The sequence below is a fragment of the Mixophyes fleayi genome, chromosome 4 (genome assembly GCF_038048845.1).
Source record: "Mixophyes fleayi isolate aMixFle1 chromosome 4, aMixFle1.hap1, whole genome shotgun sequence".
In the NCBI taxonomy this organism is placed as follows: domain Eukaryota; kingdom Metazoa; phylum Chordata; class Amphibia; order Anura; family Limnodynastidae; genus Mixophyes; species Mixophyes fleayi.
Genome location: NC_134405.1, coordinates 22,127,479 through 22,152,083, shown reverse-complemented (window position 1 = coordinate 22,152,083; position 24,605 = coordinate 22,127,479). Strand labels below are relative to the sequence as shown.

Here is a 24,605-nt window from a genome sequence, read left to right as displayed (position 1 = left end):
GGATTCAGCCAAACAACAATTGAGCTTTAGACACCAGCAGCAGCAGTAGGTAGTCAAAACTATAAGAAAAGTTAGAAGAGAGCAGTAGAGCCGGCCAATTGTTCCATTTCTGGTGGGAAAGTCCAGATTGTGCTGGACTGTCCCACGCTGTTAGGATTTTGTCGAATTGCTCTAATTGGAGGAGCTGGATACACCTAACTAAAAGTAATGTCATTGCTCTTGTCTACAGGTAATCAACAAATTTGTATAAAATGATTAGTTTGTCTCCAGTACATTGGACCATGATTATGTTTAAACTACTTCAATTGATATATTCCATGGACCAGATATGCAGACTGGATGTTTCTGCTCTTGAATGGTTAACACAACCTGGAGATATCATGCTTGGAGTTTTGATGCCTATTTTTATGGATAAAGTTTACAAAAACATTTTATTCACAGAGAGACCAGCCGGAATTACATGTGCTCCGTAAGTGCTGATTAAAGTTACATAACTCATACAGTGATTGCTCTGGATGTAAAAAGGAATAAATGTATGGGAATAAGTCTGAACGTTTTTTAACTATTGTAAGATTTATTCACTGTTCTTATACACATTTTCACTTACTGTCAGGATAACTATACTTTTGGCTGTTGTTTTCATCATTAAATCTCCATTGTCATTTTATCATCTGCCCTGTAACAACAGAGGATAGAATTATATTTTAATCCTGGACTCACCTGTGTGATTCTCAACCTTCGTTATTGTACTAAATGTATAATGCAATATTATGCAGACTATAATCTAAGATGTTATACTAACTAATCATATTAAAATGATACTCAATATTATATATGATACTAAAATTGTAGGTGCCAACAGAATATGTAAATGCACAAATGTACCTATTGGTCCCTTTTCTGCATACATATGTGCACAGCTGTATTCTGCTTTTGGGAAATACCCCTTTATCGTACTATTGGTGCAAAATTGTGGGTCTGGATGGAAATTGGGATGGAGAAAAATATAAACCTGTTACATTGATGTCCTACCTGCTATTAATTTAGGACCACCCCTGTATTATTATCCACCTGTTTATTTTTCTCCTAAAATACTTCCCATTTAATAGGGTGGGGTGCGTTATTCCGACTCTGAGTTGCCCAACAAGGAGGAAATAGACAAAAAAATAGTGATGACAATAACATAAACAGAAGAGTTTTCCGAACAGAGAATAATGCAGACTTCTATCAATTGTGAAGAGACTGACAGCTGGTACTAAATTATGATGTCACTAAAGAGAGCGACATTGACATTTCAGAATTTAAAGCAGCAATGGCAGGACCCGGCACCAAAGCTTACTCCCGACCCTTACATTAAAATGTCCAGTTGCCGGGTCCTGCCACTGGAATTTGTATAAGGGGGTGTAATAGGCGATCATCATCATCATCATTTATTTATATAGCGCCACTGATTCCGCAGCGCTGCACAGAGAACTCACTCACATCAATCCCTGCCAAATTGGATCTTACAGTCTAAATTCTCTAATATACATACACACAGACATACACATACACAGACTAGGGTCAATTTGCTAGCAGCCAATTAACCTACCAGTATGTTTTTTTTGGGAGGAAACCGGAACACCCGGAGGAAACCCAGGCAAACAAGGGGAGAACATACAAAACTCACAGATAAGGCCATGGTCAGGAATCAAACTCATGACCCCAGTGCTGTAAGGCAGAAGTGCTAATCACTTAGCCACTGTGCTGCCCCAAATCATAGAGATCATAGAGTAGAACCTTAAAATATCTGAACAGAAATGAGAAGAATAATACCCTAGTATTTTACAGATAATTATTTACCAGGATTGTAGTGAAGATGGGGGTTAAGGTTAAAATGCTTTTTTTCTGTTTTGGAAAAGTGGATTAGTGCCAAAGCAACAACCACAAAGAATTTCTAAGTGGTGTTTAGAAAAGCAAAATAGACATATTTGCTGTTAGTTCGCTTTGTTATAATTCTAATTTAAAATAAAAGCGTGGCCATTTTGGATAGATTCCTTGGTTTTGTTTGGTATTTTCTAAAAACTCCAAATCTTCGGAAAAAAAAATATATGGTATAATAAAAAAATTATTGGAATGTGACCAGTCCAAAAAGATGTAGAAATAGGCTCACCTGTAAATGGGTTAATGATTAATATTACTATTTACTATTTCCCACTAGATTGCTAGTTCGCTGCTTACTTTCTTATCTGTTTCTAAATTACTAACATTGGTTAGTCTTTTGAAATTTAGTTACTTTGTTCTGTGAAAATTTTTGCTTTACTTATACTGTCTTGTTTTATGTGTCCTGAAGATTTAGGTTGGATTCCTACCAGCAACTTCTAGCCATAAAGTTTGCTGTAGAAGAGATTAACATGAATCCCAATGTTCTCGGCAATGTTACATTAGGGTTACAGGTGTATAAGACATGTAATGTGCCTCACTATGAAGTACAAGGAGCTTTACATTTGTTAACTGAATCCAGCACGGCCATCCCCAACTACAGGTGTCGTGGACAACAAACCTTCAGTGCTGTTATCGGATCTTACTTTTCCACAAACTCAATAATCTTGGCCAATGTTTTGGGGGTCTTCAAATACCCTCAGGTAAGAAGGTTTTATTGATGTGCCTTGTAGTAGACTACTTTTAATGTTATGAAGCATGTACATTGCCTTGTATTTATTTTAGTTTCAGTAAACATAACTATAGGCTGTCATGGTTAGGACCATAGATTATCAGAAATAACTACTGTTTTAGATGAGCGCTCCATATGTGCACATAAAAGGCATTTAACGCAATCCCTGTGTCCATTAGCCATAAAAATGTCTTGGTTACACTGTATTGTCCATAGATTGTAGCATAATAGACTTATGCATGCATCTATCTGAGTCTTTTTTTGCAATTTACAGAATAATTGATTTGCTTGTCACTAACATAAACATAAAAATCAACATAAAATGCTTTATGTAAGAGGTCAACGCACAACAATAGCACACGTTTCAATGTTTTCTTGGTAATACTGTATATATATGTAATTTATCAATCTTTTTCCAGATCAGTGCATCATCTAGTATCTCTCTACTAAGTAATCGAATCATGTATCCCTCCTTTGTCAGGACTGTTCCCAGTGATAAGGAACAGTCTAAAGGACTGGCTAAGCTTATTCTGCACTTTGGTTGGACATGGGTTGGTCTGTTGGCTACAGAAAATGATTATGGAATACAAGGAATTCAGCCAATCAGACAAGAGATAATAAAGGCTGGAGCATGTGTGGCCTTCACTGAGTATATTCATTTATATCAACCAGACCGCAACGCTCCCCACATAGTCCAGGTCATTAAAGAGTCATCGGTTAAGGTTATTATAATATTTGCTTCTGATGTTGATTTGGTTCCTATCATGAGTGAAATGTTGAAACAGAAAATCAAAGAGAAGATTTTTGTCTCCAATGCTGGTTGGTCAATGTCTAATTTGTTCTCAGCTGAAAGTTTTTCTCGAATTTTATCCGGGTCCATTGGTTTATTTATCAAAAATAGAATGATTCCAGGATTCAGTGACTACCTCAACAAGGTCCAACCTACTTTACAAGAGTCCTGGGTGAACTTATATTGGGAGAATCTTTTCAATTGTAAGTTTCTGTATCAGAAAAACATTACTGGTGCTTTGGATCCCACAGTGAAAGAGTGCACAGGAACAGAGAGTATAGACAGCATCAAGAACAGCATAATCTACACCAACAGCTTAAGCTTTACTCATGGCTATTATGCTGCAGTACATGTTGTGGCCAAAGCTTTGCAAGACATGAAAAACTGCAAATCAAGTGAAGGAACATTTTCTTATATGAGCTGTAAAGACATTTTAAATTTTAAGCCATGGCAGGTAAAGTTATGCCCGAAATTAAAGTACTTTAGAATTGATCTAATGCACAATTGTTTTAAAAAGTAGTTATCGCCAAAACTTTAAATTTAACTTTAGGATTTACTATTATATGGTGATTATGATTTGTGTAGTGATCAGATGGGTCCCGCTAAAGGCTTCAGTTTTCCAGGAATGCATTTCTCACTCCTGCTAAGGCTCAGCACTCTATACATGTAACAACACAGACACAGTAACAGCTTGCTAAAGCTATATCTGAGCAGACACTTGTGAGCGCATTCACACTGCAGGATGGGAAGACGGTTGGACTGAGTTTTATAGTTTTGCTGAACAATCAAACGAAACGATTATCGGTGCTTTGGAACGACTGTCGTTCAACGTGCAAGAATACACACTAATGCGATATGGGGCCAAACGGTTGTTTATTGGGTGTTTGGCCCAATAATTGTCTGAAAAACCTGTAGTATGTACCTGGCCTAAGACAGAGCTCTTTCAAACAGTTGTCTGTTATGTTACTCTCTCCCTCTTTACACATACTTTACACTCATACGTCTGCACACTCACAATATATAGCTAACATAGCTTTTGGTATCTTTTCTTTGCTTATGTAGTATCCTAATTCTATCCATTGAACAATTATAATTGGAAGATCCCATATAAGCTGATGTGATAACTTTGTAATGTGGTACAATCATTTGCTGCACATTATGATATGTTAAAATGGGCACATATGTTAGTTGATATTGCTAACATGCATTCCATGTCATGTCCTATTGTTTATAGAATGAGGTTGGACACACAAGAGAAATATGGCAAAGTGATATTTGCCCACACCATAAAATAGAAATTATATGTGAGCTACTGTTAGATATAACATTTCCAATTTTTAGTTGCCTGGATGAAAGCCAGTGCTCAGTTTTGATTGTATGGAAGCAATGAATTTCTGAGCTCTATGTGAGTTCTGGTCAAAACTGAGTAAATGCCGGATGCTATGGCAATGCTCCACTTGTTCTTTTTGTAAGCATTGAAGCCTAAGAGGATAAGGGGGATGACAATGTCAGTGATCAAGATGACAATGATGAAGAACTTATGCAGGGCCGGTGCTAGGGTCCATGGCACCCTAGGCATTTTTACAAAATCGGCGCCCCTCTTCCCCTGCAAAAATCGGCACCCCCCCCCCCCCGGCAAAAATCGGTGCCCTCCTCCCTCCTCACCCCGTCTTTCCTTACCTTGTCTCACCACTGCCGCCTCTCTGCTCCGTCTCCTCCCCTCCACTCACTGACACTAGTGAGTGGAGGGGAAGAGACGGAGCAGAGAGGCGGCGGTGGTGAGCAATAGCCTCTTCCCCCCTCCCCATGCATCTGAATGCTGTGCGGCGGCCGTGACAGGTATGGTCAGCGGTCGCCGCACAGTTTTAAAGTAATTTACCATTCTGTGGCGCCCTTCAGAGCCAGGCGCCCTAGGCAAGTGCCTAACCTTGCCTAATGGGAGCGCCGGGCCTGAACTTATGGCATTACCCTTATGTAAACACTCTAGAATCACCCAGTGGACAGGGAAATAAATATTGGGATCCTAGTCATACCCACTCTGCCACATATATGCTGTGGCATGAACCAGAGTACAAAGAGATTTAGAGAGTGATCACTCACTTTATGTTTGTAAAATATCTTTGTATAAAGCAGGCAAAGCTTTCATTGACAAATAAAACTAGCTATGTACCATGTTGGTTCTTTATAAGCCATTCATTTCCTCAATCACACATATTCAACTCACTTGAATGGCATCATTTCTAAAGTTATCATTTTTGCTTAATGTTTATTTGGTACAGTGCACTAGGATGTGTCCTTGAGCACTTTTTTCCTTTCTTTATTCAATTATGGTTGCCCCGCCATAGCCATGACTACTATTTAGTTTCCTGTGGAATTATTACAAGCATTAAGTGACTAAGAATTTTAAATTGGCAACTCACAATAGACATCAGATGCTGCTTCATTTCCTTAGCAATCAATGAGTACATAATCATCACCCTTGTCACCAGAGCCGTAACTTAGAATTCTAGCGCCCGGGGCGAGAAAGACAAATGCCGCCCCCCTAGCCCTTAGTTTTAACCAAATTAACCTAAAATATTCCTAAATTGCGCCCCCTTCAGCGTTGCGCCCTGGACGGTCGCCCCTGTCGCACAGCCCTAGTTACGGCCCTGCTTGTCACCATAAGTAAAGATAACAACACTAGATTTACAATTAACATATTGGTTTGCATTTTGGAATTGTTATCTGCTTTGTCAGGTAATGCTTGTTTTACCGAAACTCTTCTAATTTCTTGGAGCATATGTTCTGAGCTTAATTCCTTGTTGCCATCAATTTACCCTTTGTGCACATACTACACACTTGACCATTGCTATGTCACTAAGTAAAAATATCCAAACTAAGTAGCTTATTCTTGCATTAGTGACTGGTTTTGTACAAAATGTAGTGGCTTTTAATACCTGAATTGGAACTTTCTTGGAGCTTTTCTTTGTAAGATTGTAGATGGGTGGAGAACTTGAAGTCATCTGATATTGCTAGTATTATTAGTTTCACTTACCCTATGATAACTTATAATTTCCGTCATATTATATTGCTTTTACATTAGGGTTGGTGGAGCTGTCTCTCTCAAAGGCGTTTTGTGGAGCAGACAATTTTTGTTCTTGTATTTTTGTCTGCTCAATAGCAGCTGTATATATTTCCATCATTGTTTACTTTCATCATCACCAATTGATACAATTTCACAAGCAGTTTCTCCAAATAGATTGTTTAATGTAACGTCATCATAAGAGGTCATGTCACAGTAATCCATGAACACGGTTTTCTTTGTATTGTGCACAACTGGGAAATGTTCATCACTGATTACATTTTTTGCATTGTAAATAAGTAGGATGAGGATACATCAGAACTACCTTTTCTTGTTTCATTACCACAGGAATGAGCATTTCTTCTTTTTATGTACAATCTACTTTGTCTACGATGTCTAAGCACACTTGGCCCGTTTTGTCCATACCAGCAGGGCCGGATTAAGGGAAGGAGGCCCCTGGGCTAAGACGGTCCCCATTCTCCCGTGAGGCCCCCCCTCATGGGGGAATGCTGAGCTCTGTCAAGGGACCCCTGGATGCTTGAGGCCCCTGGGCTGTTGCCCAGTTAGATCTCAGGTTAATCCAGCCCTGCATACCAGACTTTGTCTTAATGTTTGGTGGTACTTTCCATTATCATTTAACCTTCTTTGACCACTGACTACCTTAAAATTGCTATTAAGCATCTAAAAATGTTACATTTGTAGATACACTTAAATATAAATTTACAGGTCCACATTCATGACACTACAAGTTTGCTAGACTAAGCAAACACATAGACATACTGGCACACAACCAGAAACACAGACACATAGGCAGATAGATATATATATATATATATATATATATATATATATATATATATATATACATACAAGTTAACCCGTTCATGATACTCATGCATTCTAGTCAAATCAAGCTACTTAAGGTGTTAAAAAGGTTCTTGTCATGCATTTGGGGCTAGGCAGGGCCTCCTCAGGGGAAGAGCGTTACTGCTCGACGCAAGCGCCCTTTTTTAATGTGGTTTTGTCCACATGTCACCACCTCATCATTTTTCTCCATCACCTCATCCTTCATCTTTATCGCCACATCTATCCAGATGTCCATCCAGACACAGGGATCTCTCTCAGCGGTCCTGAGTATAACACTCCTCTCACTCTGTCACCCCCGGCAACCACCAACCACTTTAAACTGTCACCACCGGCAACCTCCAACCACTCCCAACTGTCACCCCCAGCAACCACCAACCACTCCCAACTGTCACTTCTCCTTCAAGAAATATATATATATTTTTTTAAAATCTTTATAAACACTTTTAACAATTAACAAATTAAATTAACAAATTAAAAACATTTTAGTATACCAAATTTCAGCCCTTTCTGAGTTTCTTTTTCCACACACACATAAGAATTTAGTAGGTCAGTGTATAACTCCGCCCAGCAGGTGGCGCTGCAGCAAATTTCAGCCCTTTCTGAGTTTTTTTTCCACACACACTAGGAATTTAGTAGGTCAGTGTATAACTTCGCCCAGCAGGTGGCTCTGCAGCTTGGTTTTTTTTCCCCCACACACAGACACACGCCACTAGGCTTTTATATAGTAGATATATATATATATATATATATATATATATATATATATATATATATTAAAGCAAAACATGTCTTCAAACAAAAAAAAAATAAATATTTTATATACTTTACAGCTCCTGCACTATATAAAGAATGTGAGAGTTACACTGAGCAGCGGAAGTGAAATTTATTTTGATGGACATGGAGACATCCCTGCAGTCTATGACATTGTGAACTGGCAGCTGACCCAAGATGGGACTATGGGACAGGTCAAGGTCGGCAGTTATGATACAGCAGCATCTTCTGGTCAATTTCTCAACATCAACTCAAGTCAGTTGTTGTGGTCTATGGGAGAAAAAGAGGTGGGAACCTAAAAAAAAGTGTTTTTTTATAAAAAATAATTTTGTTCAGCTACATGACGTAAATTACAGTTGGGTACGATCAGGGTCTGGAGAATCTGAAATATAAGGAAAATTGCAAACTCCGGGAAATCCCAGAGGAGAGGTTTGAAAAGTGGGCAAGTATGATTTAACTGTGATTTTCCTTTGCTTGAAAATCACATAGTTCAGGAAATCAGAAGCAAATCTGCCCCCAGAATGGTTAACATTGTACAATCTGACACATCTTATATGCTTCATTGACTGCAAGATCACATAGAATTATTCAGATAAATGTGCTTCACCAGTAACCTAGTCATATGATATGCCTGCCTGCAAAAATGGTTATGTTAAAGATTACTTCAACAGCGGAATCAATAACAAAAGCCCTTTAAACAAAATCTGCCATTAGCCTTCATCTTTGAGTATATTATAAAATGAAAATTGATGGTATCAGTTTATTTTCCCAGTGCACTGTTTGCTTTTAGTAAAAAACCAGAACAGGTATTTCCAACATGTCTCCAGTCAGTGTTAGTGGACCTGAGTCATTAAGGAAAGAAAGTCAGAGTTATTTTTCTCCTGGACAAAACAAATTACAATGCAATGGGTGCAAATAAGTTTATTATTTTGCACATAAGTTAAATACAACTTTTTTTTTTGCTTCACTTTCCTTGATAAATCAGGTCCACCATGTCCACGGTCCGCCGTGTCCTGTGTGTTTCCAGCTAGATTGTATGTGTTTTGTGTGAGTTCAGCCACAGTGAATGTTTGATGTTGACCAGCTCAATATCACCAAATTTGTGACCACAAAATGACTAGCATGTATGACAAAATGCATTGGATCATTTTTGCAACGCCCACAAATCCATTCACTGTTGACCTTTATTGGTGGCTATCTATGGACTGCACTAATGTAAGGAGAATTTTGACCTGAGCAAAACTCTTCCTTCCACTCTGCCTATATGAGACTGCTCTCTCACCACCTTTCTCAGTCATAATCCACAGCAAGATCCAGGAATTTAGTTGAAGTAACTTACACTACTGTTTGGATAACTGAAGACAAAAACAAGATCCTCAGTGCTGCAGATACTGGTCACCAATGTTTAATGTATTTCAAGTGGCAGATAAAAGAGCCACGCGGGAAATAGATTTAAAAGTCCAACAATATTCTAAACAGAAACGTCTGTATGATGAAACTGCAGATATACACCGCAGAAAATGTGAATACCTTAAGGGTGGGTTAATATACTCTATAAATGCAATGTAACTGCAGTGAAACTGATTTATGCAGCATAGTAAACACCGTTCAGAAATGCAAGATAAACTGCAACAAAAGCAGATACACTCAACTTGGTAACACATTCCAGAAATGCATTGTAAATTGCACTAGAAACAATTCCTTCAGCTTAGTAAACACAGCACTGGTGCTGAGCTTCCCTTAGGACAGTGAGAGATAACAAAATAGATGTGCAGGGCCACATATGTAGACCACCAAACTTCCAAAGGCCCACAAAGATGAATGAGGGTGAGCACAGCGCAATTCCTCCTCTGGATTTGCAGTGTGATCCCCCTACACTGGGAAGAAGACGTTTTGTGGTGTGGAAGTTAGCTGCCCTCAATCTGGCAAAATCAGGAGCAGCCAGCTGGGGGCTACAGGTGAAGGCTTGGAGGACTTTTGGTGGCTCTATAGCGGCCTGTTGCCCATCACTGCCCTAGGATAGGCTGCGACAACTACTTAGAGAAGTGGGAGCTGGCTACTGGATGCACCGGAATAGCCAAAAAAGGTTCACCTGCCAAAGAACAGAAGGAGTGCATGTGAACCCATTGCTGGCAAGCAACAAGCCTCATTGTGATCTGTATGTACAATTCATACATGGAGTTGGTGGTAGTATGTATGGAATTCGTGTAAGGTGATGGGTAGTGATAGAGGAAAGGTGTTAGGTGATGATGGGGTTTGGTCTGCCAACAACTGATGCTTATTGTGGGTCGTCTTCAGTCAATCCATTTTAATAGAAAGAGGAGTCTGGATGTTGCCATTTCTAGGGATGATGTGGTAGTGTGAATCCTCTTTTGAAGATTAGCCTTGCAGCCTTCTGCAGCCAATGTGAACAAGAGCTTTATGTCAAGTCTTGGGATTCTAGGTTGGGCTATGAGGTGTCCCAATATGACCTATTGTGGAGTACTTTTAAATGGGATACAGATGGGATATTTCCATAATTGGTTAATGTTTCCAAGTATGTTTTCATATGTTGGCATTGCCACAAGCAGTGAAATAAATTGGCATTATGTCTCTTGCATTTTGAGCTTAGGTTATCTGAGGAGAGGCCAAGAAAGTGTCTTCTTTTGGGAGAAAGATAAGCCTGGTGTAGAATTTTGTATATAATGTTGTGCTTTCTTCTTTCCCACCTTGGTACTATGGAAGTCTTTTTGTAAGAGTAAATGCCAAATGAGTGGATCTATAGCTAGGTTGAAGAGAAGTAGGAAAGGGGAAATCTTTTTCAGGGAACTCAGTGCAGAGAAAATGTGTTTGAATTTATGCTTTTGACTGTCACTTGCACAGTGGGTTTGAGGTACGTGGTGTGTATAAAAGTTTCTCAAACTTTCCAGTACGTTGAAGTTTCTCCAGATGGGTGATGTGGGGCCATGCTATATTATCAAATGCTTTTTCAGTGTCTACATTGATTTTAATGTTGTTTTGAGCTATGGTCGAATGAGTGACATAAATATGAGCTATAGCAGCACGTATCCCCATCACCGACTGTCTGTTTCTTGACGTATTTTAATTGGACTGGCGAAATCATGTAGGGCATAGGATTTTGTAATCTATATGCCATTATTTTAGAGAGAAGTTTAAAATCTTGGTTGAGAAGGGAGATAGGTTTGTAGGAGTATACTTGTATGGGGTCTTTGCCAGGTTTGGGTAAACCAATGATCCTTGCCACATTGAAGGTACATGTGGTAATGACGGTTGTAAGTATGTGGCTGTATAGTGAAATAAGTATCCGGGCAAAGTGGTTATTTCAGAGCTTATAATATTCTGACCAGAACCCATCAGGACCAGGTGATTTACCATTGGCAAGAGAATTGATAGTGTTTGCAACCTCTACGTCTGAGATTGGTTCTTCTAAGATTGGGATCTCCTCAGATTTTAGTTTAGGCAATCTTGTATCTTGCAATAATTTTTTGCCTTCTTCTTTATTGTTTTGATCTGCTGTGTTTAATGTTTTGTAGTATTGCATAAATATGTCACATATTGTGGCTGGGCTGGATAGTTGTGTATTGTTTATTTTTTCAGAAGTGACCCAGGTTTTATTTTGTGAAGCTTTCACTAGATTGGCTAGTAATTTCCTAATTTCCAAGATTTATTTCTTTTGGTAACCATACTGGTGTTGTGTTATCTCAGTGAGTAGTGTGTCAAATATGTGTTTGTCTTGTAGATAGTTCGTTTTGTTGCTTGCAATGTCCTGTTCTTTATATAATTGACCTGTTTCCGTGAAAGGGGTACTGGGTTATGAAACTTTACCTGTTAATTCTTTGTTTTTGTTATCAATAAATGATATTATGTGGCCTCTAAGGAACGGCTTTGATGTCTCCAAAACAATGTTATTCCTTCCATGTGGTCAGTGTTGTCATCAACAAAATGATACCATTTGGATTGGAGAAAGTGGCTAAAAGTTTGAGATTGATAGAGATACCCTGGAACCCTCCAATTTATTGTGTAGTATGTGAGTGTGTCTGGTTTTAAAGTCATGATCATTGGGGCATGAACTGAAATAATATCTTTGAAATAAGTTTTCCAACCTTATACTAGAGTTGTTGGGGAAACTAAGAATCAATGAGCGAAGAAATATTCCTTTATGAAGTCTCTGTTACCCATACATCTGAAAATAACATGGCACAATTACTAGATACATTAATGTGTGATGTTTGCTTTCAACATAATCTAAATATTTTGTCCCATCACCAGATCCCTCGCTCAGTCTGCAGTGAGAGCTGTCTCCCAGGTTTCAGGAAGGCTGCTATGAAAGGACAACCTAATTGTTGTTTTAAATGTGTCCCCTGTCTACAGGGAGAAATATCTAACCAGACAGGTAAGTTACGGATCTTCTGATACACCAAAACACATATGAAGACGTTAATTTCTATTTCTGGAGTTTGAGACATTTTATGCAGCTGAATAAATTAGTGAACGTTGAAGTGGATGGGGCTAAACTACCATGCAGATAATAAAGTATTACTAAGACTGAAACCTGGGACATTTCAGAGCATTAGAACATTTTTAAAATTAGAAATAACTTATAGCTAATTAGTTCACTAGAACAGTGACAGGGCTAAGCCAACCAGTGGTTATGGATGTATTAGAATTTGCACAATGCAAAATTCCACAGATTAAATTTGCAGTGTCTTTGTCTTTGTTCCATCATCATCATCATCATCACCATTTATTTATATAGCGCCACTAATTCCGCAGCGCTGTACAGAGAACTCACTCACATCAGTCCCTGCTCCATTGGAGCTTACAGTTTAAACTCCCTAACATACACACACACAGACAGACAGAGAGAGACTAGGGTCAATTTGTTAGCAGCCAATTAGCTACCAGTATGTTTTTGGAATGTGGGAGGAAACCGGAGCACCCCGAGGAAACCCACACAAACACAGGGAGAACATACAAACTCCACACAGATAAGGGCATGGTCAGGAATTGAACTCATGACCCCAATTCTGTGAGGCAGAAGTGCTAACCAAAGCTAATGTGTAGTAAAATCCATCAGTTATTCCACTGTTACACATTATAAAATACCCTGATCTCCTGGACTGACATATTACACCTTTTTTGTGGCCAAGTATGTCATCTTCCACTCATAATACCAAGCTTATGTGCTTTGTAGAATATTTAAGGAATAATATAACAGAATCAAGTGGTACACCGATAGGATGCCGCTCGTTCTCTCCCAAAGCAGTAACATCCAAAACTGCAACTATTAGATCAAAATAAAATACAGAATGAGGGGGTGAAATAGGCGCTTCCTATTATATACCAAGGGTTATACAATACTGAGAACAGATTAAAAAAAAACGCTATTATTCTATATAATACAGTCCAAAGATCTTCTTAAAAGCAATACAGGATATTTCTCCCACTCCTTCTTGCCCACATCTGGAACTACTTACAGAATGGAGAATATAAAGAGGCCGTTTGCACAATAATGATCCAAATGGCACCGCTGCAAAGTCGTTGTAACACCTCTCTTCCTTTTCATGATATGCCAAAGGAATCTCTTCTAAGAAACATTGAGCACTCCAAATCGCCACGGTAGCTTTTAAATAATTCTCCCAAATGATAGGAAAGGGAATTAAATCTCCGTTTTCATTCCATACGCAAACAAGAAAAAAAAATAAAAGAAACATAGTGTAACCCTGTCTTGCTCACAATGACATCATGACTTTGTTATACAAACTGACATTCATAAATACATACGAATGATAAAAACACTTTGACACTGTTATTTATAAGGCTCGTACTAGATGGTATGAGGTATAAAGCATCCACAATAGAAAATCAGCTTACACTCAGACTGAAGCTGAGCTGTTCCAAATGCAGGCTTCTCTCCAACCTTACACAGTACGTACAGTACGTAGTTAAAATGCTCCCCTGCTTTAGATCTGTTTTGTTTAATGTCTATAGAAATATAAAGTAAAAAATAAAAAACTTTAGATATTATATAGCAAAAAATATAACCAAACAAGAAAAAATGTACCAGAAATAAGATATATTATTATATAGATATAAAGTGTAGGATAAAGTCATAACAGGATGACATAGTAATAATTAAAAATTATTTGTGAAAACTAATACTTGAGAACAGTAAGGAAAAATGTTCAGACAATGCTTACAACAAAAATGAATACAAAAAATACTATAAAACCATTTGCCCATATCTGTTTGACCTATATTTAGTGAGTGGAACAAGAAGAGATCAAGGAAAAGGTTCAGCATGAATGAATAGATGTTTCCATTGTATTATATTGTACTAATAGTATTTCCTTTCTTCACTTGCAAGGTATAAAAAACAACATGTAATAACTAAGCTCTTCTATCTCTCAGATTCTGTTGATTGTCTGAAGTGTCTATGGGATCAGTGGCCAAATCTCCAGAAAACCAAATGTCTACAGAAGACTATAGAGTACCTGTACTACGAAGATCTTTTAGGCACAGTATTGACTATTTCAAGCATACTGTCCTCCTTCATTCCGACTTTAATTTTAAGACTCTTTATCCTCTATAAAGACACACCCATAGTGAAAGCTAACAATTATTCCCTAAGTTGTCTTCTGTTGGTGTCCCTGTCTTTGTGTTTCCTCTGCTGTTTAGGTTTCATTGGTTATCCCCAACCTGCGAATTGTCTGCTGCGCCAAGCTGCTTTTGGCCTGGTTTTTGCTCTTTGTATCTCCTGCATTTTGGCAAAAACTATCATGGTGGTGTTTGCTTTCATGGCCACTAGACCAGGCAGCAGCTTGAGGAGATGGACCTCTCCTCAAGTGTCTTATATCATAGTGCTTGCTGGTTTTCTTCTACAGTTCCTTTTCTGTCTCACGTGGCTGTCACTTGCTCCTCCTTTCCCACAATACAACATTCAAACCAAGCCTGGATTCATCATTATTGAGTGCAATGAGGGCTCCCCCATGGCCTTTTGGACCATGCTAGGTTATCTTTTTCTTCTGGCCACCATTAGTTTCATTGTTGCCTTCCTGGCTCGTAGACTTCCTGACAGCTTCAATGAGGCTCAGTTTATTACTTTCAGCATGTTGGCCTTCCTCAGTGTCTGGGTGTCTTTTATCCCAGCCTCCCTCAGTGCTCAGGGAAAATATACTGTGGCAATGGAAATCTTTGCCATTATGGCATCTAGTTGGGCTCTGGTGATCTGTATGTTTTTTCCTAAATGTTTCACCATAGTGTTCAGACCTGACATGAACTCCAGGGAATATCTCATGAGAAGAGACAGAGGGGAAAATTTATCAAGCTGAGGGTTTTTTTGGAGTTTTGATATCACCGTTCATTGCTGCACATTGTCAGTTATTTTGAAACCAAAACGTATATGTGTTTTATCCAGTAGTTTGGAGGGCCAAGCTCAAATCGCCGGCGATGTTATGTCATTTGTGGTGTCTTGCATACCTCCTTAAGAGAAATAGGGGTATTACAAAATTATCATACTTCTGATTGTCTGTTTTTTACCACTGTAAACATGTTGGAGTTTGACCTCACCAGCGCTTTAAAAGCCTGGCTACATCCTTGTATTAGTTGACAGGGGTTTGAGGACCTATTGTAATAGAGGGAGTAGAGGAGACTGTTTTATTAAAGCAGTGCTATAATTCACATAGGAGTCATCAGATATTACACAGATATGTGGATGATATTAACCCTTATGATATTAAAGCTTTAATTTGGACTGCATAAGTATGGTCCAAAGTGAAAAAGGTAGAACATATTGATTTCTAAATTGTATCCTGCATGGATAATTATCAAACTAGAAAAATAACTCTACACAGAAATATTTGGAAGCTCCAGTCAAAAGAATCAGAAATTATACATTTTATTCTGCAGTCCTTATATTTATTACACGTGTAATGAAAGTAAGTACATGTTAAGCATATAAAACAAAATACAACGTTTCTCAAGCTGGACAGAATTCTTGCAATGGGGATGATTCCCTTTTAATATTAAGTAGTTTATGACATTATATGGTAGGGGATCTTCTTGCAGCTGCCAGTCTGCACTTCTGAGCACGGGGGATGCTGAATGCAAAGTAGAGCTTTGTTTGTGCATTCTGTGTACTTATAGACGATGGATGCAAGGGGTGCAGCTAGAACAGTGTTTCCCAGTTCTCATCCTTAAAACCCCCCAACAGTCCAGGTTTTAAGGATATCCATTCCTAATTAAAGCCTACATTATTTTAGATTTAACCACCTGTGCCACACGCAAGGATATCGTCAAATCCTGAAATGTTATGGGAGCTTGGGGACTGGATTTTGGGTACCACTGATCTAGAAGAACAAGACAGAGGAACCTATACAAACATTTACTCAAATTAGATTTAAAGATTTAAACTCTTCACTGTGAGAATTATTGTTAGCGACAAAACTACAACTCCCAAACATCATCATCATCACCATTTATTTATATACCGCCACTAATTCCGCAGCGCTGTGCGGAGAACTCACTCACATCAGTCCCTACCCATTAGGCTTACAGTCTAAATTCCCTAACACACACACACACACACAGACAGACAGACACACAGACTAGGGTCAATTTTGTTAGCAGCCAATTAACCTACTAGTATGTTTTTGGAGTGTGGGAGGAAACTGGAGCACACGGAGGAAACCCACTCAAACATGGGAAGAACATACAAACTCCTCACAGAAAGGCCATGGTTGGGAATTGAACTCATGACCCCAGTGATGTAAGGCAGAAGTGCTAACCACTTAGCCACCCTGCTGCCCATACATCCCAAACATTTGTTTTGTTTTCATACTATTTCAGTTTTGCCCTGAATGTTGTGAGCAAGGCCGGATTTCCTGCTAGGCAACCTAGGCAACTGCCTAGGGCCCAGCGGTACCCAGGTGGCCCTGCCAGAGCTGACGGTGAGCGGGGTAGGCAAGGCAGAGGGGCGCTCCCCTCCGCCTGCCATCCCCCTCTGGCCGCCGGCGCAATACACAGTCAGTAACCGGCAGAAAATAGATTTAAGAAAAAAAAAAAAAAATTCAGCTGACCGCTCGTCGGGTCCCGGCAGCCTCTCCTCCTCTCAGAGTCTCAGTGATAGAGAGAGAGGAGGAGAGAAAAAAAACGGGACTGCTCAGTAATTATTTAGGGGTGCCTTCACATCTACTTAACTATAGGGGTATATGGTAGGCATGCGGCGGCACATGCTTTCACTTCTACGTAACTATAGGACTATATGGTAGGCTGCAAAAATATAGTGCTATGGATTGTTTCACTGGGGGGGGGGGGGGCGGCGGTGGGCTGGGGGGGGGCGAACCAGTATCTTGCCTAGGGCCCTATGAGGTCTAAATCCGGCTCTGGTTGTAGGTGTTGGTGCATACACCATGGCATCATCACAGTGCACACACTAATGCGTGGAGTGCATTCACATTTGTTGTGATGTTGTCATTGTGTACATTTGAACACATATAAAGCAGGATGTGATGGGCACTCTTTACTTCATAATTGAATATACTAATATTTAGATAGCTGGTTGAGAGAATGAAGAGGTAAATTGTAAAATAAATTAACATTTAAAAACAAGAAAAAAAGTGGTTTGGAAAATGTTTATTTAAATCTAAAACTTTCCTCTTCTTTCTTGCACACCAATACAGTATTTTTAGATCTGAATATTAGTATTTTGAATAGTACCGTATTTCCCCTATATGACGCTCCACTGTATAAGACGCACCTATATAAATCATGTGAAAAAATTGAGGAGAGACATTATCCTCAATTTTTTCTCAGAGTAATTGTGCAGCATATACAGAGGAGAGACAACGCTATAGTCAATTCTGCCTTACCCTGTCAGATGATTCCTCTGTCCGGTAAAGTCTTCTTTCTTCTGTCCGTCTGATCCTGATGCTGGAAAGCCGCTTAAGGTCCTCTTCACGATGACCGGATGTCCTTTCAGGACCTTGTCAAGGTCCTGAAAGGTCCTGAAAAGGACCTTGTCACGGTCCTGAAAGTTCCTGAAAAAGACCTTGTCAAGGTCCTGAAAGGACATACGGCCATCGCGAAGTGGACCTTAAGCAGCTTTCCAGCATCAGGATCCGAAGGACAGAAGAAAGAAGACTTTACCGGACAGAGGAATCCTCTGACAGGGTAAGTGCTACTACCCCTGTATAAGACGCACCCAGTTTTTAGACCCAAAATTTTGGGGGAAAAAATGCGTCTTATACATGGGGAAACACGGTAAATTAACTTCTAAGGCACATTTTAAGGAAACCAAGTTCAATTCTTATTTACATATTTTAAGTTGTCATTTGAAACATAACTTAATAAATATTCCTTTTCGCAAACCTTAACTGTAGGGAGGAGTTGTGAGGATGAATAAAATATTTATTGATCGTTAGCATTTCCTAAAAAGTTGTTTTTTTCAATTTTTGGATGGAGGAAATCCAAAGCAGGCGATACTACAAGCAGCTATTAAAGCTAGTAGAGTAGATAGAAAGTCTTTACTAAAAAGTAATATAGCATGAAAACAAAACAGTAGAAAAAGGATGTACAGGAATCAATTTTAATCACACAATTTAATCTCAAAAATAGTATAGCTGTAACTCATGTACATTCATTGAGAAATAGTTTTAACTCATATACTTCTGATGAATTATATCAAATTAGATCACAATTTAATTGTCAAAGAACATACACAATGTATCTCTTAGTTTGCACTTGTGGCAAACAATATATAGCAAAACTTTATGCAAATTGAAAATGTGTGTATTGGAAATTTTGATAATAGTGAAAAATATATAAAAAGAAGCTGTTGAACAATATATTAATATATTTGCTTGAACAGTTTGATTTGTTATATAATTATGATCCAAATTCCAATATGTATTGGTATAAAATTGATTAAACATTTAATTAGGTCCAAGGTGACAGCCGGTGAGCTTTTGAAGCTCATAGGGGGATAGGTGGGGCAGGTAATGTCCAAGGGGTATATTTACTAAACTGCAAGTTTGAAAAAGTGGAGATTTTGCATATAGCAACCAATCAGATTCCAGCTGTCATTTTGTAGAATGCACTAAATAGATGAAAGCTAGAATCTGATTGGTTGCTATAGGTTGCTAATATGCCCCCAAGAGATAATGTGGTCAATTAGGTTGGGGAGGAGAGGAGGGGAGTGGGAGAGTAGGGGTGGTAGGTTGGTCACACGGCAGAGTAGTCCGGGACCTGAAGTCCAGACAATGGGAGTGTTTGCTATGTGTCGGGAAGACATATAGGTTAGCTGGGGAGCCATAAACTCCAGGGGGTGTGGCAGGGCATCTGAGGGATGCATAGTGGGTGTCCAAATGGTCAAGGAGGAGAGAGGACCCACCTGGGGTTTCTGAGATGGAAAACTGGAAATGGGTAGTAGGCGGAGCAGCCTGGACAGTAACCTGAAAGACAGCATAGAGTAAGAGGGTGGTGAAGGTGGAAGGGAGAAGAGATGGGAGGGTATTGGTAGGGAGCAGTGAGATATATGCAACACAATATAACAATTTAACAAGTAGTTTGAGGTATGTAGGGTAAAATGGTTAGCACCACAGTAGACTAAGCAATGTCATAGAACATGATGCTCTCATATGACACCTCCCAGATGGCATCAGAAGAGTGGAGAGAAGATGCAGATGACCAGGTAGGTGCAGGCTTGCAGTCCAGGCAGCAAATTTAGTGGGGAGGTGTAAATCGAGAGCACCAAAACAGAAAGTGAGATAAAAAACAAAACAAAAACAAGAGACAAAGAACACAACATGGTGTCGGGGCACTCAAAGCCTGGAGGATATACCCCTGATGGACGGAAACAGCCAACAGGGTCCGAGACCCGACTGACAGCATCAAATAACAGCAACATAATGACTCAATAAGAATATGTGTAACAGACATATGAACAGGATGTTAAACTGAACAGTGGTGAAAATTGAACCTTGATGCCATATCAGTATGCGGAAGTGGAAACCCCAGGACTTGATTTCATATTGTCGGAAAAGAGAGGTGATGGGTTTGAGGTCCATCTGTTTGGTCTATTAACAAGGGAAAGCTCCTGAAAGATTTGAAAGCTTGTGTTGTCAAAGGTGACCGCTTGAGGGCAACGAACCTCCTTCATGACAGCTTCTTTCACCATAAATGAGTCCTGGGAGCAGAGTCTCAGAACCTGATGAGCTTGATCCAGGAGAAATGGGGGAGCTGGGTAAAAAGCTTCTTGAGGTAGAGTTCGAGGTGGGCGTGTTCAATCTGTTCATGGATTCCCCGGATTCTCAGGTTGTTTTGCTGCCTTGTTGTCTTGATCTTCTTTGACATCCTGCAACTGGATGATGTCTTGGCGTATTTGATGGAGATCGGTTTCAAGCAACTGTTGGTAGTTCACCACCTCCACCACCCGATTTTCTAGGTGATTTGTTCTGTCCCCAATATATGCGATGTAAGCTTTCAGGGAATGAAGCTTAAACATATTAAAGCTCCAAGAGGATGGACAAAAAGTCCCTCCTCAAGGTGAGAGGTGGGTAATCGTCATCATTGGAGTCCGAATCAGAGTGTTCGTGGTACAACTCAGGTCTTTCTTTGCTATGCTTAGCTGGAGTCTTACGTCTGGAAAGGTAAGGAAGGAGACCACCTCTTGAAGATTTTTTCCGCTTATGCATTGTGGGAGAGGAGCCAGGGAACAGTCAGGAACAGATGAAGTTCTTATCCAGACAGCAAGAGTCACTACCAAGGTAGTTAGATAGGTAGGTAGAGGGGGACCCCTGTCAGACTGGTAGGTGGTAGTGCAGTAATAGCTTTTGATTGTGAGGTACTGAGGTCAGTGCAGGGAAGGAGGTAGTGGAGATGCTAGGGTACAGGATATTGGCAGTTATCTGGTCAGTGCAGGGCACGGTGAAGGTAAAAGCAGGAAGCTAGCCAGGTGATGCCTGGGGGGTTGTGCTTACTCTGGGGTGATGGTTGTTTGTGAAAGGTTTCCCCACAGGAGTAGTCCAGTAGCAGATGGGGTGATAGTCTTGATAGCCATATCAAGGGCTCCAATGCAGGCAGTGATACAAGCAGTGACTGCACTCTCCAATATGGCATCTGTCGTGAATGTAGGGGAGGCTCTCTGGGACTGCTGTCCTCGCTGTCGGTCAGGTGGTAACAATAAAAATGAAGAGGGCGTCCACTGCAGTGCAGTAATACTGTGTAATGGTGCGTACCAGGTGACAGGCAATCGGCAGCAAGGCCAGATATCAGGGGCGGGAAAAGTGAAATCCCAAAAATGGGGCTGGAGAGTCAGCTGTGGTTAAGGAAGCAAGGCTGCTTAGGCCTCAGGTGACAAAAGGGCTACTGCCCGGTGTTTATATGCCCGAAGGGTCTCCAAGACATCCTGGGTGGTGGGAGTGGAGCTTATTCATGGCTTTGAAGCCAGGTCAGTGAAACAAACCCAGTATTTTAGGGTATCTATCCAAATTTTTCCTGGGATGCAAACTCTCTATCCTTTGAAGTTACCAGCAAGACAGCGGTCCTGGGTTACTGCCACTCTAATTTTGGCAGATACACAGCTCCCGAAGACCTGGAGAGGTAGATCAGTACAAAGAGAGTACACCAGGGACATTTGTACCTTCCCTGTCACCTGGAAGAGACCTAACTCTCAATGCCATCCTGAGTTTCAATGCTTCACTGCTTTCCCTGGGTAGTGAATGTCAATTTGCTGTCCTGTGGAGCTGTGTTTTATAGGCAGGTTTAACCTTCTGCTGAGTCCCAGCAGCTGCCTGATTGGTCCTTTACTGTGTTTACCCTTTCACAGGTAAACATGCAGACAATGGAATAGCAAATGAGCTACTCTTGATATAATTAGGAGCAAGTAATGTTCTGTGGCTATACAACAGAATGGGCGTGAGTCATTAAGGAAAGTAAAGCAAAACAAATGAGTAACTTTGCACCTTGGCAAAACCATGTTGCTTTTGAGGGGGGTGTAAGTTTACAATGTGATGGCAAATTTATAGTTCGGGTAGGGCATGTCCTAGATCAACTTTAAATTTCAATGTACAAATAAAGCTATTAAGTATTTGTGTGCTACATGGAAAAACAGCCAGTTTTTAGTTTATGTGCAAAATAATAACATCATTTGCACCCCTTGCATTGTAACATGGTTTGTCCAGGAGATAACGTACTCATTTTTCCCCCCTTATTTTCTTTAAGGATTTAGGCCAAATATTTTTAAACAAGAGAGATCACAATAGAGAGACATTACATATTAAAAATATTATTTTGTAATCTATAATTAAACAAAGATCTCTAACTGTGGACATTTTCCCTATTTAAACACATAGAGTTAAACAAAGGACATGAGACACCTGGGGTGATGTACAATCATGCAGAAATTTGGAGGAAAATAATCCTTTGCCTAGACCAGTGGTTCCCAAACTGTGTGCCTAGGCTCGCTGGGGTGCCTCGGCGATCTCACAGGAGTGCCCAGGACAGGGCTAGTGGTAAGTAAGGCGGGGGACTACTTGGTAAATATTTTGGCTTAGGGGTGCCTTGAAAAATTTATGGAGACCCTAGGGGTGCCTTGAACTGGAAAAGTCTTGGATCCACTGGCCTAGACTGAGACAATGTACTAATCTACATGTCTACACAAGATAAGAAAGTCATGCAGCCTGAGATATTACCATTTAAAGATGCATTATATACAAGTTTAACAAATTTGGGGAACCAGAGGGCTAGAAAAATTATTTGTTTTTATAGTCCCCACTTTGTGAGAAAAGAGGTGCAGACTGGTTGAGATGATATTAATACCTTGGTTCATCACACAGGCCAAAACAGAATGTGAGCAATACAGGATAGATGAAATGTGATATCATTCACAGAGGAAAAACTAAAATCCATAGAGATTATTAGTTTTCCAGGATAAGTGGAATAGATAGGGAAGTGTAGAAGATCTGCCTCTGGCTGCAATCATGCATCTCCTCACTAGATGTTGGTGTGCCTTCCCTTGATCTTAAATAGTATGGAGTGTCCTATTTGCGCTCATAGTAGCTATATGTACTAACCAAATGAGAATGATGCTAATAAACAGATATTACTACCAATTGCATGTATTGGTCTATATCAGTGATGGGCAAACTTTTTCAGGAGCGGGCCAAATAAAAAAGAAAAACTTTAGGCGGGCCAATATAATTTATTAAAAAACTCAAATATCGAAATATATAATACAATTTTTTTGAATGGGACGGCAGGGTGTTATATAGCAGTGTTACCTCTATAAGTGCAGCGATCATACAGACACAGCACTTATTTCAGCAGGTTGTTGCAGATCCGTCTTTCTGGTGAGCCACTAACTGACAACACAGCAGCCAATCGAAATCCGCCTTAGTATATGGCCCAGCCCATCTCTTCTCACATGACTTTCAGCCATTAGGGGGCGGGCAGGTGTTTGAGTGATTGACATACGAAGTGTCCTTTTAGGAAAGAGGATGAAGTGTAATGGAGGAAATAGCTGGGAAGGCATAAAAATGAAGGTTCTGACACACAGGGTCTAATAATTTTATGCATATTTTAATGACATTTTTTAAAATATTGGTGGGCCAGATAAAACCTCTAAGTGGGCCAGATCTGGCCCACGGGCCACAGTTTGCCCATCACTGGTCTATATGGATGCAACTCTTAGTGTGGACACACCAAAAAGTGAAACAGTACTTTGAATAGATGGACGTATCAACCAGTGTTCCCTCTAAGCTGAACAATCTGGAAAGGAAAGAGTTAAAAGGTCACTCTAATGAGAGCTCCACCCGAAAGGTCTGCATTCACTATCTGCAGGATGTTTCCTAGTAAGATACAGGTTTAACTCTATCATTTCCATATTGCTCAGCTTAGAGGGAACACTGGTATCAACACTGCTAAAAACAGAAAAAAAACTATAATTGACAATCTGTTTGAAGAAAAGAAAAAGGAAATACATGTCCCAAAATATATATAAATGTACTGATACAAAGAAAATACTCCAAGGGTAATCAAAACCAAAAAGTCTGAAATGGGAAAGCAGAGTGTATCACCATTTCTGACGTGATCATGCAGTCAGAGATCACAAATGTCCCAGTGTAGGCTTGATATATATTGATCCTTAGGAAGTTCTATGGAGAGTTCTTGTGCTATATTCATATAATTCACAAAATGTTGTAAGTAGTGATAAAGAAGTATTTTCGAGCTGAATAAAATAATAGGATGGATATCACTGATTGAATAATTGGTTCTGATAAACTGTATGTATTAAGCACTGATATTATCTGTACTGAAGACATAATGAACTTCTGTCTAGGATCTGTTCATTGTATGAAGTAATTGTGGGAGTCAACAGCCATATGTCTGTCCTTATGTTCAAATGACTGCATGTATTGAAGGTTAGCTCCAAATATAACTCATACTTGAGAGGAAACCCTCAAGAC

The 24,605-nt window shown here is 39.7% G+C and overlaps 1 protein-coding gene across 1 annotated transcript; it reads left to right on the top strand.

Annotated features, from left to right (window-relative positions):
• Positions 1-317: 317 nt before the first annotated feature.
• Positions 318-15,473, top strand: LOC142150543 (extracellular calcium-sensing receptor-like). Its single transcript, XM_075205740.1, has 7 exons — positions 318-469; positions 2,333-2,624; positions 3,073-3,897; positions 8,202-8,397; positions 8,499-8,584; positions 12,412-12,535; positions 14,554-15,473. Exons 1-7 carry the CDS (start codon positions 318-320, stop codon positions 15,471-15,473), a joined length of 2,595 nt encoding a protein of 864 aa, XP_075061841.1.
• Positions 15,474-24,605: the final 9,132 nt, after the last annotated feature.